The sequence below is a fragment of the Peromyscus californicus genome, unplaced genomic scaffold (assembly GCF_007827085.1).
Source record: "Peromyscus californicus insignis strain IS unplaced genomic scaffold, ASM782708v3 Scaffold_11__1_contigs__length_118956290, whole genome shotgun sequence".
In the NCBI taxonomy this organism is placed as follows: domain Eukaryota; kingdom Metazoa; phylum Chordata; class Mammalia; order Rodentia; family Cricetidae; genus Peromyscus; species Peromyscus californicus.
In genome coordinates this window covers 19,096,980-19,113,975 of record NW_026294402.1, presented here as the reverse complement: position 1 = coordinate 19,113,975, position 16,996 = coordinate 19,096,980, and the positions used below count along the sequence as shown (strand labels likewise).

The 16,996-nt window shown below is 43.9% G+C and overlaps 1 protein-coding gene across 3 annotated transcripts in view; it reads right to left on the bottom strand.

The window, feature by feature from the left end:
• Positions 1 to 16,996, bottom strand: part of Bmper (BMP binding endothelial regulator) — a 258,564-nt gene that overhangs the window by 87,325 nt on the left and 154,243 nt on the right. For 2 of the 3 annotated variants that reach the window (XM_052754927.1, XM_052754931.1), the window contains exon 12: positions 861 to 1,190. The exons of the other annotated variant lie outside the window; for it this stretch is intronic. In XM_052754927.1, the coding sequence (XP_052610887.1) occupies positions 861 to 1,190 (330 nt within the window). The remainder of the gene's footprint in view (positions 1 to 860; positions 1,191 to 16,996) is intronic. 3 annotated transcript variants of the gene reach the window in all.

The window sequence follows — 16,996 nt, the reverse complement described above, 5'->3', positions numbered from 1 at the left end:
TGTTCCTGGCTATCAGCTAGAAGAACAACCTCCCCCCGTGTCCACAGGCTTGCTGACCACACGTGGCTCCTGTCCCTGTACTCTCATTGGCACGCCCACACAAGGTTGCTGCATTCTTCCCAGCATAAGATAACCAAAGGAAATCAGGCTCGCCTGAGAGCAAGCCCTTCTGCAGTGAACACTGATCTGGGCCTTTTGCTGTTTGGGTTTGTTTTTAAGGTGCCAGGGACTGAAGCTGGGGCCTCACATAGGCTAGGCAAGCACTGCCCCGTAAAACTGTACCTCTATCTCTCCTTTTGCCTTTTTTCTTGACCTGTGAGTCCCTTGCGTCAGACCCCCTCAGAGGTGGAGAGCCAAGTGGTGCCATTCGGCTGCCCCCACCCCTCTTTGGAACAGCAACTTGGACTAAAGCTGTTTACTTCTGAGAACCCTCCCACTCACTATTTGGACAGTTACTACCAAGGAAACCCTCCTTCTCACAGATGTGAAACTGCACATGGCTGGCTGATCTAAGAGACACTTGACAGTTCCAAGCTGGACATCGGTGCCCTAAAATAGCAACAAAGCTGGGGAGAGGTTACTTGGAGGGTACCGCTGTTATTTTTAGAATGAGAGTGGAAAGGTTCTGGATGTCCAAAAATCACCAGGACTGGCGTGGCTGGTGTCCAGGTGCAAGGCTCTGCCTAGTACAAATGTCCACGGTTATTTCATAGCCTCTTTAGGACATGCCTCTCCCCCAGATGGGCAGGAGACAAGGCTGGTTCCCCTGAGCAAGAAGGAGACACATTCCAGAAGCTACTGCTGCTGCTGGCGTGGTGAGCAGAATAAAAGTTAGAGGGAGGCCACAGGAGAAGCCCCACCTGCTCTGGTGGTCACTTTCAAGAGGTAGCCATCCAGGTCGATGTGGAAGTCGGGGGTGTGGCAAGGCAGCGCAATGCGGGAGCCATTCCAGCGCACGGTGAGGTGCTGTTGCAGGCTGACCGTGCTGTCACCCAGCACCAGCTCCACAGATTTGGTCCAGGAGAAGGAACGGGTCCTGCGTGCATCGTTCTTCACCAGCACCTGAAAGGGTGAGGCGGGGGAGGAGCAGTCCTTTGTCAAAACATACTGACATGTCCCCTGAAAGTTAAATGTCCGTCCGTCAAAAGTGTTGTAGTGTGGATCTCCGAATACTGTGCAAACGCCGGGCTCTGCAAATGAGAGAGACCAAAGTAGGGTCACAACCAAGGCAGAGGTGCAGATAAATCAGAAATCCCTAAAGTTAAGCTGGGAGAGCACCTACCAGGTAAGAGGCTTGGGAGGGATTCATTAAAGTAATCAAGGTTTGAAACGGGCTGAGTGTTATGAAAGTTTTACTTGTTTTTCTTACGATTCCTTCAGTGTGTCCATGTTTAGAGATGATTTCTAATATCAAAGTTCTGAGAACTGTATGCTGTAGCCTGGCATGCTTCCATGAGTAAAGGAATTGCACTAAGGCTTTACTCCATAACCCACATAAACAAAAAATCAAGCATATAAATAAGCAGCAGCAAGACTACACCACATGAAAACCAGAAGTGCAAATTGTTATATTTCTAAACTTGAGATTTTAATCAGTTTGTGTGTGTGTGTGTGTGTGTGTGTGTGTGTGTGTGTGTGTGTGTGTGTGTGTGTTGCGGAAAAGGCCAGAAAAGGCTTTTGGATCCCCTGGAGCTGGGTGATGGGGGTTGTAAGTTGCCGGATGTGGGTGCTGGGAGCTGATCTTGAGTCCTCTAGAGGAGCAGTACATGCTCTTTTTGTAAACCATTTATTTTTATTTTATGTTATTGATGTTTTGCCTATAAGTATATCTGTGTGAGGGTGTCAGAACCCTGGAACTGGAGTTACAGACAGGTGTGAGCTGCCATGTGGGTGCTGGGAATTGAACCTGGGTCCTCTGGAAGAGCAGTCAGTATTCTTAACTGCTGAGCCATCTCTCCAGCTCCACAGTATACGCTCTTAACCATTGAAACATTTCTCTAGCTCCTAGGATATGCTTCTCATATTTTGATCCACATGCTAAAATCTAATGTTAAAATAAAAAAAGTAAATTGGTAAATTCTTTAGTACATTGAGCCCAATAGACCCCATACCCTGAAACATCATTAATTCATATTTATGAAAGCAAAGTAAAGGTTAGTACTCTGTGGCATCTCAGTGGCTTTATAGAAAATTAAATATTTTTAAAAATAAAAATTGGCATTGGTTTGTTTTCAGAAGAAGGATTTGTTATCTGTTTCTAACAAGGCACACACCATCAGGAAATTTATTTAGAGAAAGTGTCCCAAATAATGCAAGGCAGATAGGCATATGCGTAGAGCACCGTACCCAGGAGGCTGAGGCAAGAAGACGCTAAGCTAGAGGCCAGCTGTGGCTGCATGGTGACACCTCATCTCAGACGAAAAGAAAAACAACATAGGCAAAACAGAGCAAGTTTCAGCCAACACCAGAACAATCACGTCAAGCGTAATCAGAACAAATGACCGGATCAGGGATGTAAGACTAACATGGTTAGCAAAGGATCAACTGATGCTCTTGAACCTTCGAGGCTGAAAGAGATGCCTCCAAATGAATAAACAAACAAACTAATTAATAAATGAATGAATGAATGAAAAGAGATGGCCCAGACTGTGTGAGGTCAGAACTGAGCCCAGAGGACAGCTGAGCTGGAGACGGCAATGGCACCAATGTCAAGTTCACTTTATGCTCCCGTGATGTTTGGAGATTAACGCTGGTTCAGGGTACTGCTCATCGCTAGTCCCATGGGAAGCCATACAAATCCCACACATTTGGAATTTACAAACGTAATTGCTGCATCTGTCTTTTTTTTCCCCCGTCTTTGTCAGAGACAAAAAAAAAAAAATGAGAGTTTCAGAAATATAGAACCATCTCAATGAACAATTATATTCAAGAACATCTATAAGGCACCATTGTGGGGGTGGAAGAAGTGGATGGGTTTGGCAGTGGTATGTGAATTCAGTGTCCATTTCCAATCCTTCCGTATTTTTATCTTATCATTTTCACTGTTACCCCCATCTTACCACTGCTGCACATTGGGTGTGCCCCCACTATCCTACCTCCCCATCTAGTCTTCCTTCTCTTGACTTCTCCTCCACAGTGCATTTTTTCCATCCTTGCTTCATGGGATGGATTCCAAACCCGCCTTCTCCCACTGTTCCTCACTCTCTAACTAATGGAATCCATTGCGGGCATGAAAACCTTGCTTGTTAGTTGACCGGGTGATGGCAGTGTGCAAGAGTTCAGAGTTAGTACTGGTCTCTTACATGGTGCACCAAATTCAAGTTTGTTACTTAGGTTTTAAGGTTCTTGATCTCACTGACTCAGCATGTTAGCACAGAACCGGCTGAAACTCTTGAACCTTCAAGGCTGGGAGAGACGGCCTCAGATCAGAAAAGCCAAAACACTATCACACTACCAAAGGGGCTAGCATCCTGCTCCTAAGAGTGTCCTGGAAGCTGTAAACAGGCCTGGGCCTTTCCACATCTGGCACTACATTCTCTTGGGACCATTTTCCTGCCCCAGTAGCAACTGTGGCTTCTCTTGATGTCCTGATCATAGTTGCAATGAAATTATCATTAATCAAAACGTTAGTGACCAACAGTTGCCAAAAGTTCACTCCTCTTGGTAGCACTCTGCATGGCTACTGGCGGTGGAGCATCCTCAGAACATTGACAGACTGTCTCTGAACATTAGAAAAACAGCTAAGCACTTCACAGTCAACCCATAATATGGGCTGCCATCTAGTCATCGAAAACATTTGTGAATGATCCTTAACTAAGGAAATGCTTTTGCCGTAGTAAGTGAAAACCCAGCAGCAAAATTCTGTTCTTCAGTTTCAGGATAATCTTAACTATCTTAAACATACACACACACAAACAGAGTAAACAACCTTTACTTCTTGGTGGAACCACAAATAAACTTTTTTCTTCCATATGTTTTCCTGGTTTTGTTTTGTCTTTAATAATGAAGTGTGGGTACTCATAGATAAAGCCAATTGTGTGACAAAGCAAATCCCAAAAGAAGCAATCGAAACTGGACTACCCTGAACTGGCCTCAGGAAGCCTGAGTTTGCTCTTGGCTGGACAAGAAGCCATGAGGGAGATCCAGAAGAGACCCAGAAAATGGAAATTGTGTGTGAACAGGCCTGTCAGGAGAGATATTTTTTAAGAGTCTTTAATTCGTAGGAGAGAAGAGTTTGGAAGTTGGTATGATTTCCTGTGTGACTGCAACATAGAAGCAGCCAAAAACATTTCAAGACTCTGAGGAGGCTTGAGAATTATGTGTACACGTGGGAACATTTGAATCATGAGCTGAAATCATTGTGAAGTTTTGGCCCCTTTTCCTGGCACCCAAAGGTCCTCATGCCAGATCCCAGTGGAGTGGGCTAGCACACGTGCCGTAGGACAGCTAAGAGTAAGGCTGCCAGTGTCGCAGAAACCCGCCTGCCTGCCCAGGACGGAAGCATCCAGATAATACTGAGGGGACAAAAGCGGGCAGTGCACCCTCATAGCTATTTTCAGGAGAGCCAGTCAAATACACTGCAATCCAAGATGTCCAGATGTCTGGTCACACTATTCTGGAAAACTTGGCTCAGTGCTTAAGGGGACGGAGAGGGAACTGTGGAAACAACTTGTTTGAATGTGCCTAAGGCCAGAGGATGGAAAAGAATATTCCAGCTTCTTTGTGGCACATTGTTTCACAGTCTTGAAGTCAAATCTTTATCTGGGTTTTGTTGTTGTTTTATTTTCGATATATGCAAATAAATGCACATGTCCAGAGACAAAGATCAAAAGTTAAAAACTCAAATATTTAAAATTTAAAAATATTAAAAATTCTGCTTAGGCAATAGAATTATGTACAGCATTTCTCTTTTTTATTTACACTTTCATTTCTTGTGAACTTTCAGAAAAGAATGTTGTCTTTAAAACCCAAAATTCCTTCATTAAAACATAACACACTAATGAAGCACACGTATTAAGATGGCCAGTTCTAATCACGCGGTTCTGATGTTTTTCTTTTACCTGCCTCAGACTGTTCTATTTTACCCTGGATATACCTATTTTAATGAAATGCCTTTTCTCTGGGAGCAGTGTTCTCAAAACATCTGTCAAAGACTATTAAGTGAGAACTATATAATCTCAGGAACAGAGACAAAAGTGAGAGAGTAACAAAACTGAGTAGACTAGTCTAGCCCTTTTCCCCCAAACAACTAAACAAAGCAGAAAAAGTGCAAGGAAGAAACAAAAGCCCCTTCATGTTCTGTCACCAAGAAGTAAGCAGTGTCTACAGTTCCGGGTGTGTGTGTGTGTGTGTGTGTGTGTGTGTGTGTGTGTGTGTGTGTTTATTTTCAGAGTTAAGACAATCCTGTACATGAAATTTTATTTCCTATATTTCACTTAACATGTCATAAGATTTCCACAGTCATTCAAGTATGTTTTCCTTTGAAAATCCAGAAGGGAATTTTCAGTCTCAGTCCATTACTGCTGCAGAGAGGGAGGTCTCTCCAGCGCCTTGCATGGGGATCAACACATTTCCGGAGTGGCGTCCTAACCACAGGGCACAACACACATTAACATGGCTTTAAACCTTTCTCGGCTCAAACTTCGGGGAAAACAGGTCCTGCAGGACTCTGAGTCAAGGAGTCATGCTGAGCTTTGGGGACCTTAGTAGGGTGAGAGTGGCTGTGATGCCAAGTCTTGGGTAAGAAGCAGGAAAGGCTGGGATTAGAAATACTGCCTGAGACAGGAGCCAGCTGTTATTTGCTGAGGTGATTTCTGACAGTGGTAGAGTCTGGTAAAAAGCAGGCCCCCCGAGTGTCTTCTACATGCAAGAGCTCTGGCCTTGTGCAAGGTGTCAGTGACAGCTGTTAGCCCACAAGGTGCTTGAGAGCCAACAGACGCTCCACCAGGTGGCACCTGGGTGCCTGTGAGGATTTGCACTTCCACTAACTTTCCTGTAAGGGGTGGCACAGGGAAGTGTCTCAGGTGGCTCTGTTCCCATCAGAGACAGCAAGTGATCTACATTAAAAAAGAAAAATCCCCGAGTTTTAAAAAAGTTACATAGGAATTTTCTCATACGGAAATTTGTTTTCCCATATAACCGTAGCTACATATACTCACCAATTTATTCCCTAACTTCAAAAACCAAATCTAAACTGACTGCAGAAACCAAGCCACAGCTACCACTCTAGGAACTACCTAGTACATCCCAGTGCTTCTCACCACTTCCTGGAGCTCAGCCTGTCTCATCCAAGACATCACAGTTCACACACATGTGCATGCATACACAAACACTTGCACACATGCATCTATACACAAACACAAGTGCACACACTCACATATATACACAAACACACATACAATTACAAAAGACACATGCACACACATATGTGTGCATCCATATCACACAGCTCTCTCTTTTTCTCTCTCTCTCCTCAGCTCTCTGGCTTCAGTACTGTCACCCCGAGTAATATCCCCAATACCTCAGCCAAGGCCATTTCTTTCTTCTCAATTCAAAGAGCAAAACTGATCTTTGCCTTACAGAGTCTTTCACTGAGCCCAGTTGTAGGCCAGCTGGCTGGCCAGCAAGCCATGGGTGTCTTGCCCTCTCTGCTCTGCAAGTGCTTGGACACAGGGACAGCTCTTGACACACGCTCTGCAGACCCAAACTCAAGCTTGTAGGACCAACACTTTATCCGTCTTCTGACAATGTTAAGTCAACTTTTACCCGACCCAATGGTTATAATATATTCAAAACTCTTAAGTCTGGCCTTGAGCTCCTTACATGTATACTTCTCAGTGCCCTGAGAGCTCACTGCTATACTGGAGACTCTACATGCGTACACAAATATACATTAATTGTATTACAGCAATGCATGGCACAGTGCCTATTAAATATCAACAAATATTTGCTGAAAATTGACTAATTAATTAAACAGTATATTTGGCTAAGAAGAAATTGGCTACATTAAATTTACTAAAATAAATACAAGTGATGACATGTATTCATAAATAATTAATTGAACTATTTATGAGCACATTAAGAACGAATACACTATTAGGAAAAACAGAAAAGTGAAGAATATTAAAGGGAATTATATTGGTGGCAAGAAAACCACCTGGGAAACCTGAGTCTGGGAGCTCAGTGCTCAGGTGGGCAGCAATCCTTCTCCCTTCATAAAGCCAGTTTCTTCGGCTGAATAGACATGTAGCCCACTGAAAAGCATTCTCAGAGTCACAAAACTAGGAGAACAGAGCATAATTCCAACCCTACACTGACCAAGCTTGTATGACAAGCTGACCCTGGTTCCTCAAGGAAAGCCACATCCTGATAACCAGAACTTGGGCATGTGGCATCGAATGGTCAAAGGATAGGATTTGCAAGAGGAGTCAGGCTTGCTCATGAGCTGACCTGCAAAGGCAGAATCTATCCTATATGATCAGAGGGAAAAGAATACAATCCATTTGCTGAACTGTCAGGGCGGGGGGTTATGGCATAATACATTATCATGAGAACAATGGAACCAGCCATGGCTTTGAAGATGAAGGAGGAGGCCAAGGGTCAAGTGATACAGGTAGCCTTAGAAGCTGGGAAAGGCAAACGTGACTCTGCTTGAGACTTTACAAGGAACACAACCTTGTTAGTGTCTTGATTTGAGCCCAGTGAGGCCTATTTCTGACTTTGACCTCCAGCGAGCATAAGATAATTAGTGGCATGAAGCTGTGATTTTTGTGGGACTTCGCTACAGCATCCATTGGAAACCAGTTACTTAGCACAGTCAAAGTATCCAGTGTGAACTGCTTGCATCGGGCACTACGCCAGCTGTGCTTTGTTCTCTATTTTAATGTCTCGTTCCAGCCTTACTGTGTCTCTGTACGTCGTGCAGTATTGTAGTAATTCCTTAGTAGTGAGTTTGCAGAAGGTGCCTGTGGCCCACAGTCACTCAGCCAATAGCACTGCACTCTAGTCTCAGTGGTCCAAGGCCAGGGCCTCCCCCACTGTGGTTCTACTGACAGCATACACCACAACACTCCAGCAGATGTTGCTGATGACTCTGGGAATGGGAAGAAGCTCTTCGAAGGAAAAAAGCTTCTAGGATGTAGAGGCTCTCAAGGCTGGTCAATGACCTCCCAGAACTGTCTGAATTTCAGATTAATAACATCTATGGAGAAATCAGTTATAAAATTCAGTGTATGGCTCTCCTGTTTAATGAGTTCCTATTTCATCTCCCCAACTTCAAGGTCTCAAATTTAAGGTCTATTTCAGCATTTTATCTCTATTTTCCAGAATGCAGGAAACTCACCAAGTTTTTTTTTCTTTCTTTGTTTCTCTCTCTCTTTTTTTTTTACACTCAGTAACTGTTTCTTTCACACCATACATTTGGGGGAATCTGCTATATAACTAAGATCACTGTACCCACAAAAAAGCAACAAGAAAAATGCATTCTACTCTCCAAAGCTTTATTATAAACTGTTGTAGAAGCTATACTTGCTATTCCCTCTAGACACAGGTTGACCGGACAGTGTCTTTTCCCTTTATAGTTCTCTTTCTAGCAGAGCTGTGCATCTGAAATGCGGGGATGTACTTCACCTCTCTACAGAATTTAGTCTACAGAATTAAATCACTAAAGACCTTGGAGGAGAGTCCTGTATTTGAAACCCCATCTCACCTCGCCATTCATGGCCAACAGAGCAGACACAAGCTCCCTTGTGATGCAGGCTTGTTTACCTGAAGCCACTGCATTGCAGAGTCACTGAACAGATGCCAAGATTAGAGCTGACGCTCACAGAGTGACCATTGCTTTTCTTATTGTGAGAGCGATTGTAAGAGGAACATAAAGGACAGAGCTGGTGAAAATACAATGGGTTGAGTCCATCCATAAAAGACACACAAAATGTAGATCAGGGGCCAGCATGGAGTCAGCCTTCTAGGCTACAGGAAGCATGCCAGTAAAGCGCAAACATAGGAAGGAAGCAGCGTGTACAAGAAGAGCAGAGACGGATCTGTCTGGAGCAAGGACTTGCTTCAGGGGACATGAGACACTCACACTGTGTAAATAAATTAGCCTCAGATTCGTTACCAGCCTGAGAAGTTTAAATATATTCCAAAGAACCAACATGTCTTAATATGTTTCCTACAAAACATCAATCCCACCTGTTGGATTTCCATAGTAAAACTTTAAAAGCTCTGCAAGGCAATGGGGGGGGGGGGGGTGCTCTGTACTCTCTCGCCCTCCTGAAAGCTCACAGTGCCCACGGCCACAGCAAAGGCCCCGAGGAGTTCTGCACCAAGGAAGTGTGTTTAAGTCTACCCCATCCAGTATTCCTTAACATTTACAATCAGAGGATCTGTCTTGAAGATACTACTCAGGGCTATTCCTCAGCTCTAGGGTTTCATAGCATAAACCTTGGAAAGCTCAGCAGCAAAGGAACATGGTCTAGATTTTTCATGAAAAATGAGTTTGGGTTCTGAAGTGATGCACATAAAGGACTGAAGGGAAGGAGACGGGGGTTAGTAAAAAACAACAGGATGAGGGTCCAACTGTCATGGGAATAAAAAGGAAATTATTTATTAGAAAAACAGCATAAAGAGGCAATCAACTAGACTTGATGACTGATTAGCAACAGGGGAGAGAAATGCCAGAAATATGAGAAACAACGTTCAGTCTCCAAACCTGCACAGCTGGGTGAATGTGGAGGCCAGAATTTAGTCAATAAATAGAGCTTGGAAGCAGCCACTAGCCCCTCCCACCAACTCCTAATTCAGATGATCTGGTGAATCAAAGGTAGCAACTGTTCATGAAGTTCAAATGTAGTACTCACAAGGAGAATTACTCCCTTGGAAGGCTAGAAGCTAAGGTTTACTATATGACTCAAAGAACACGGAGAAGCGAGGCTGGTACTTTATCCCTGGTGACTAGTTTTAATGGTGCTGTAAAGTATTATGCACACTAGAAAAAGAGCAAAGGAACCATCAGTCTCACCCATCTGTGCACTCTGTAAACTACAATAGCAACTAGCCCAACAGGATATGCCCACTGGTACAATAGTATCACAGAAGTTAAGGGGGTAACCCATCACATTTCCGGATTGGATACAAAGCTTGTTTCATGAGATAGATCCCAAACTTGTCATTGTTTAAGGGGCCAAGAATCTGTGGCTTGATAGGTCATAGGCCCTAGGGGAGAATCCAAGACTTTTATTCCAATAAATGTATATAATGTTAAAATGATTTCTAATGCCATTCTATCCCCATAGATGAGACCATCTCTCAACCCTCACAAGAGAAGCTTCAGCAGTAGATGGCAATTAACACTGAGACCCACAACTGGTCAGTGTGCAGAGAAGTGGTGATGGTTGTAAGAGGCAATGTTTTCCAGACACAACAGGGAAATTGTACCTATGAACTCACAACAGTTGTGACAGCATGCACAAGACCTATACAGACAAGCGCAAGCCGGGTAAAATCCCGTCAGAGAGTGGGGAAGGTGGGCATGAAATCCCATCACTGGGCAAGGAGCTATTGGCGTTTGATAGCTGCTGGGAGAAGAAGGGTCAGGGCTTTTTAATATTATGACTCCTGGTATATTCAGCACATTCCAGGGAAGGCTCTACTCCCAAGACTAGTTGGGCAACACAAACTGGTTTCAATGGGGAAGAAGTAGAAACAGAAGCAGAGGCAAAAGAGGAAGAGGAAGAGGAAGATGGAGGGGAAGAGGAAAAGGCAGAAGAAGAGGAGGAAGAGGAGAAGGAGGAGGAAGAGAGGGAGAGGGAGGAGAAAGGAGAAGCAGATTAAACTCAAATTTGAGCAGGAAGGGATCAGAGTATAAAGAATTGTTATGGGAGGAGATGAGAGTGAATATATTCAAGATACACTGTATGGAATTTTCAGAGAATTAATAAAAATATTGTCTTAAAATTTCAAAGTTTGGACAATTCTGAAACCAGTGTGAGAAAGGAGCATCTGTGGATGTAAACAAGAGGAGGCAGGAAGTCAAAAGGACAGATTTATGCACTAAAGACAGACACCCTGGCCCAGCAGAGGAAGGGACAATGACTGGGGTGGAGAATGTGTATAAGATGAATTGTATATCCAGGGGAAACACTGTATATAGAGTGAGTCATCTCTTATCTCTGTAAAAGTGAGAGCTGAAATATTATAACTCAAGAGATCACAGAAGTTAGGCTAACTTCACAAACACAGTGTTTCTAAAGCAGGTGGACACAACAGATTGCAAATAGAATTCTCTGTCATGTGTAAGAGAAGGAAACTGGTAAATCTCATGTATTTGGAGGCAATCCTCCAAAATGAGTCAACATACAGTTAACAGAGAACACAGAGGTATGCTTAAAGTTTGGGCTGCAGAGTCTTGCAGACTACGGTATTAGCTGACCTCTCTCAGATTAACTTTTCTGACCTTCAGATTCTTTACTTGTAAGAGGGAGTAGAGAGTAGCTTCTACTTGGCAGGATCATCTTGAGAATTAAGTAGCAAATGTGTGGACTGCATGTCCTATAATCCCTGCTCTACCTCAGCGTGAGCGGCTGTACCAGCAGGAATCTGGGTTTTGCTGATCTTATTTTACTTTTAGGAGCTGTGACCTCAGAGAGGTGGAAACCTGCTCAGCTCAGTACGCAGAGCTTTCCATGAAATACGCTTTTCAGGTGCAGTCTGGTGTTTGGCCTACTCAACTGTCTTGTCCTTTGGTCGTATTTTCAGGGTACCCTCACTAAGTCTGGGTCTCCAGTACACTCAGCCACAACTGGCTGCTTACATTTCTTTAGAGATTCAGGATGGCAGTGTTATATCTCCATAGGAAAAAAAAATTCATTTATATGTAGACAAGAATGTAATTTTTAATGGAATGTTTAATAATACTGTATCACTTAAAAATAATTTTAAAAAATAAACAAGAATAAACCCTATTTCCAAAGCAAACTCCAAGGAGGCTCATAGGCTGAGGACTATGTTGGGATGTTTGAAAAGTATATGGGTCTTATCCCAGCTTTCCTCCTTGGTATTGTGAGCCTGTTTCCTGGACTGAGCACTGGAAGGGAAGACCCCAGAGAGAAGGTCCACGGATGCATATAATTTCATGGCACTAAATTAGTAAGGAATTAAAATGCAACTGAGAAAACAACATTGCTCCTTTTCACCCCTACTATCAATTATACATAGAGTTCTTCCAAGTTTAAAACTATATAGAATATTTATGCATATATATATATATATATATATATATATATATATACACACACACACACACACACACACACACACATGTTTACTTGGTATAAACAAAAACTTAGCAAGACCTTCACTTGACTATATAAGTATTCCCCTCTGGGTTGCCATGGTGGAGGCGGAAATATGAGTAGACATGGAAAAGTAAGCTCAGGGCCCAACCACCACTCTGCCTTGAGCAGAGAGGTAGAGCAAGCATAAAGTAGAAGAAAGCCTGGGGCTAGAATATCCTTTTCTCACAGGCTAGGGGTAGAGAGAGAAAAGCTATTAAATTGGAGAACTTTCTTGCGATTTCTAATCTATAACTCCTAGGGACTATAAAACCCCCAAACCTCCTTCCCACTTCTGAGCTGTAACTATTTATCAAACTCTAAATGACAAGGAAGCCAAGCACAACTTACTCCAGCCCAGCCTCTGGGGCCAGACGGCACAGGGGAGACTCAGGCTCCATCTCTGACCTCCACATCTCTAAGCCCCAGTTCCCTGGCTGTAAAACTGCAACTAATAACATTACTTGGCCAAAAGATAGCTGTGAGATTGATATGAAATCAAATGGGACAACCATGACAGTGTCTTGATATATAGCAGATGATGATAAATAAATGTTGGCTACTGCCGCTGCTATCGCTGGTTCCGTTGGCTAGTCATGTTGACACTGAGGATGACGGTGGTCACAGTTTACTAATCAACCACAATATTTACTGAGTACTTGTCAAGTACTGACCCTTATACCTAGAGTCAGTAAGCCACCCTCACCTGTCTCCACAGTGAGTTAGTACTCCAGAGGTGTTACTATTTGGTTCACCTTAGGAACTGACAAGAGATGGAGGTCAAGGATGATCCAGTTCTTAGAGAATGACTTCAGTCCCATCCCTCAACTCTGCTAATTGTGCCACCTTGAAGTGGCAGCATCTCTTAGAACAGAACAGCAGAGCCAAAGGAAGAACTCATTTCCCCACTGTTTCTCCTGTGTGGGCTCTCCACAGGACCACTGTTGGCATGAGGGGCTGTACTTCCCACCAGCCTGCCAGGCAAGCTTCAGGAGGTGTCAAAGCCAGCCCCACACGCACTAGCAGAAACTTCAGTGGCTACTAAGCTTAGCGCGTCCCTGGCAGGGCTAAAGTCGACACCACAGAGTCTTATTCTGCAAGCCTCTTAGCGCATCCCTGGCAGGGCTAAAGTCGACACCACAGATTCTTATTCTGCAAGCCTCCTGAGCCTGGTGTCCAATTTCCTTGCTTGCCTGGGCTGAGGACAGACTCCAAGGGCTGAGAGAACTGGAGTCCCAGAGGCAAGAACTCTTGCTCAAACACGGAATTACTGATTTGCAGAGGCTCTCTCCATGGAGATTTTTCATATGCTAAGCTCCAAGATCACTCTTTCATCATGCATCATGCCCCCCCTCCCCAAAATGAAATTGGTCTCCTGGTTGTCCTCCTATACTCACTGTTTACTAGGACATAGAAAAAGGCACCAGGCATCCAACACGTTTAGGGTAGAGACACTTGCCAACAAAACCAGCTGGGGTAAATTCTGCAGCGAGCTGCGGTGGGTACAGGCAGCAGGCCCAGGGCCCACTATGAGCTAGTGCAAGTCCAGTGACCTCCACACAGCTAGCAACTAACCCCTTGGGGTGGGCTTAAAGAATCACCTATCAACTGTGCACCCTCCCCCACCCAGTACCAGCACCCTGAGCTGATGAAAATCAGTATTTCCTGTGACTTATGGGATATGTGTTTGAGGTTATTTCAATCATATGTACATATGTGCTCAGTAGACCCTGCCAGGCTCAGTGTTACAAATCGCATGCTTGCATTTTGGGTCAGGGGTGCCTCAGGCTGAGTATGAGGTAAGTGAAGGGTGTAAGTAATGTGTGAGACCTGGGGGTAGATGACCATGTCCTAAGGCCTTTGGATGCCTCTGACCTGATTAAGAGATTAACTTCTCTCATAACCAATTTCTCAGTTGCACCCCAACACCACCTTCCTCCACACACCTCCACACACCTCGCTTATCAGTGAAAACTTTGACACTGAAGTATTATTTCCAAGTTTGAAAACAGAACTGCTGCCAGCATAGAATTTATCTGGTTCTGGTCTCTGTGGGTTGGTGAGGTCAAGATTCAATCCACTCTTTGCCAGCACACCATAAAAGAACATTTCACATAAACCAAGTGCTACAAGGAAAAGCAGAGTGGCCCTCCTGAGTTCTGATGCTTCCTGGCATCTAATTCATGGTCACATGACACTCAGCCAAGCAAAGAGAGATCGCCTTCCAGCTACAGCCTCATACCTTGGCAAGAAAGCACTTTTGCCAAAAGTTTTATGGAGTTTCTTTAGCCCACTTCAAATATTTTACTTTAAGTAAATCATCCAAACCAAATTCAATTCTTTCTGTTGGAAAGGAAAATAGTATGTCTCGAGTTGTTAGGAGGCAACTATGCTTTTTAGACTGTCCTCGGGCCTGATTCTAGGAGGACCCCCCATGTGAATAGAACCCCCATTGCCTCTTCAGATCGACCTCACTCATTGTTCAGACGTGGAGAGGACAATGCCTTCCTGTCCTTGCAAATGCTTCTACCTACACAACAAAGTTGCTCTGTAACTGACGTGTGCAGAGAAGACCCGCAAAACATTTATTTTGTTTCCTCTTTGCTGGAAAAAAAGATCTCAAACTCTGCTCAGACCCAAGACAAACCAAGGCAGGAAGAAATTCTGTAGGATTTCAGTGAGAGGCAATGTGGTGCCACCACTGCCCGACATAATCCATCATTTATTTAACATCTACAGTAAAAATGCATCTTTGAGTATCTGGGAGCTGTAATCAGTTTCACTTCTGTATGAATGTATGCATGTATGCATTTGTGGAGGTATATAGTCTTGACTCCTTACAGAATATATTAAAAGGAACATCCATATGCATATGTTGAATAATTCAAAATGGAAGTATGACTATAGACAGTGAGCACAGAAGTAAGCTTATGCATGCTGTTAAATGTAGCCTGCATTTTCTTCCCCACTTCCGAGCAATGAAAAGCAATGACAGTAGTTTTTAAGCAGTCAGGTTGTGTCTTCATAACTATTTGCAAGCTCGGGGAATTAAAACATAAAAACATAGTCAATAAACCCAGAGGCACTGGCCTTTCGATTTTAGGCTAGCAAAAGGTCGACTTCGTTTCATGCTCCTCCTGTGCTGAGTCAGCAGGTACTGACAGTAGGTCATTGTTGCTAGTCTCACGGGTGTTCATCTCTGCATTTACGGGGGCAGCTTGCCCTGTTTGGAGCATCCCTGGCTGACCTCGAGGACCGTTTGACAATGTCTAGAGATGCTTGTCACTTTGAGGGAAAGGTTGTTGCTAAATACTCTGCAACACACAGGCCATTCCTAAAGCAAAGCTGACGGGACTGTCACTATAACAAAGGTTGAAAACCCTGGAGTCTTTTAGTTTCAGAAAACACTAGCCTGAGCTTGATGTTTTGGCCTTGGTTTCCCACTCTAGAAACCTGCATGCCAGAAGAGGTTTTATAACTAATAAGAAGAGGAAAGAATGAGCCCAAAGGTTTATTCCAGATCTTGGATATAATAACAAAGGAATTTCAAAGTAGGAGGTCTTCGGGCCATCGCTAAGGGACATCAGGAAAAGTCTACCTGGGTGCAGTATGGAAAGCCGGGCATTGCCTAAAAGATTGGAAGCTATCCCATCTCTTAACTGGATCTGAACAAACGAGCCTTGCCGAGGAGAACGTGTTTTACAGCAGTGACAGAAGAACTGCTGGAGAGCAAGCGAGGGTAACCAGATGGGAAGAACACCAGGGGGAATTGAGAAGTAGCCATCTGGTGATATAAGTCAGACTTGGGCCGGGAACCGCATGCCTGCAGGCTTCCAGCTCGGACCTGCAGGTGCAGGTGCAGCCTGGGGCCTCCCGGTGCCCCTCCAGCTGGGTGGCTTTCTCTGGTTGTCTCCCTGGGTGATGGAAGGGACACATCATTCAGGTGCTTCATGTAACACAGCACTTGATATGACTGATTACAAATTCTTGTCCTTTGTCTTCTCTTTTCCCCTTTTCTTTTTATCCCCAGACTTCTAGAAATGGAGAGGCTAGCTCATGATGGATAAACTAGTAAAATCTAGCTTTCCTTGCAAATATGTCACTAATCACCATTTTGACTCTTAGAAATGAGGGCAATTCCAGATTTGAGTTGTTTCTGTGCAAAGTCCATGTTCTTGTGCGGCTGATAACCAGAGAATCGGGAGATGTGCCACATCTGTGCCATGCAAATGGAAGAGGTGAACTGCAAAATATCAGGTGTCCCTGTGAGGCTGGTCTCTCCTTCATCTAGTCTCTCTCTGCTTCGTTATCCACACTAAAGAGAACTGTGTACATCCACTGACATGGCTATAAAGGAAAATGTCATCAGTGCAACCTGGAGACTGCTCATACAGACGGGGATGAAGCTGAAGGCAGCCTCTGAACCAGCCATAAAGAGTCTCTGGAGGATGGCTAAGGGGAACAGTTCATGCACGTGCTTTTGAATCACTCATGTGTTAATCATAGCTGCCTCTTCCTTCTTTCTGCATTAATTTCTGAATCTACTGTCATGCATCATCAGCCTCCTTTGAGCTAGTTTATGACTTCATTATCTTCAAAGGAAAGTTCTTTTATTAAATCCATAACTTATTTTTTTGCTAATTCAATAAGGAGTTTCATCCATT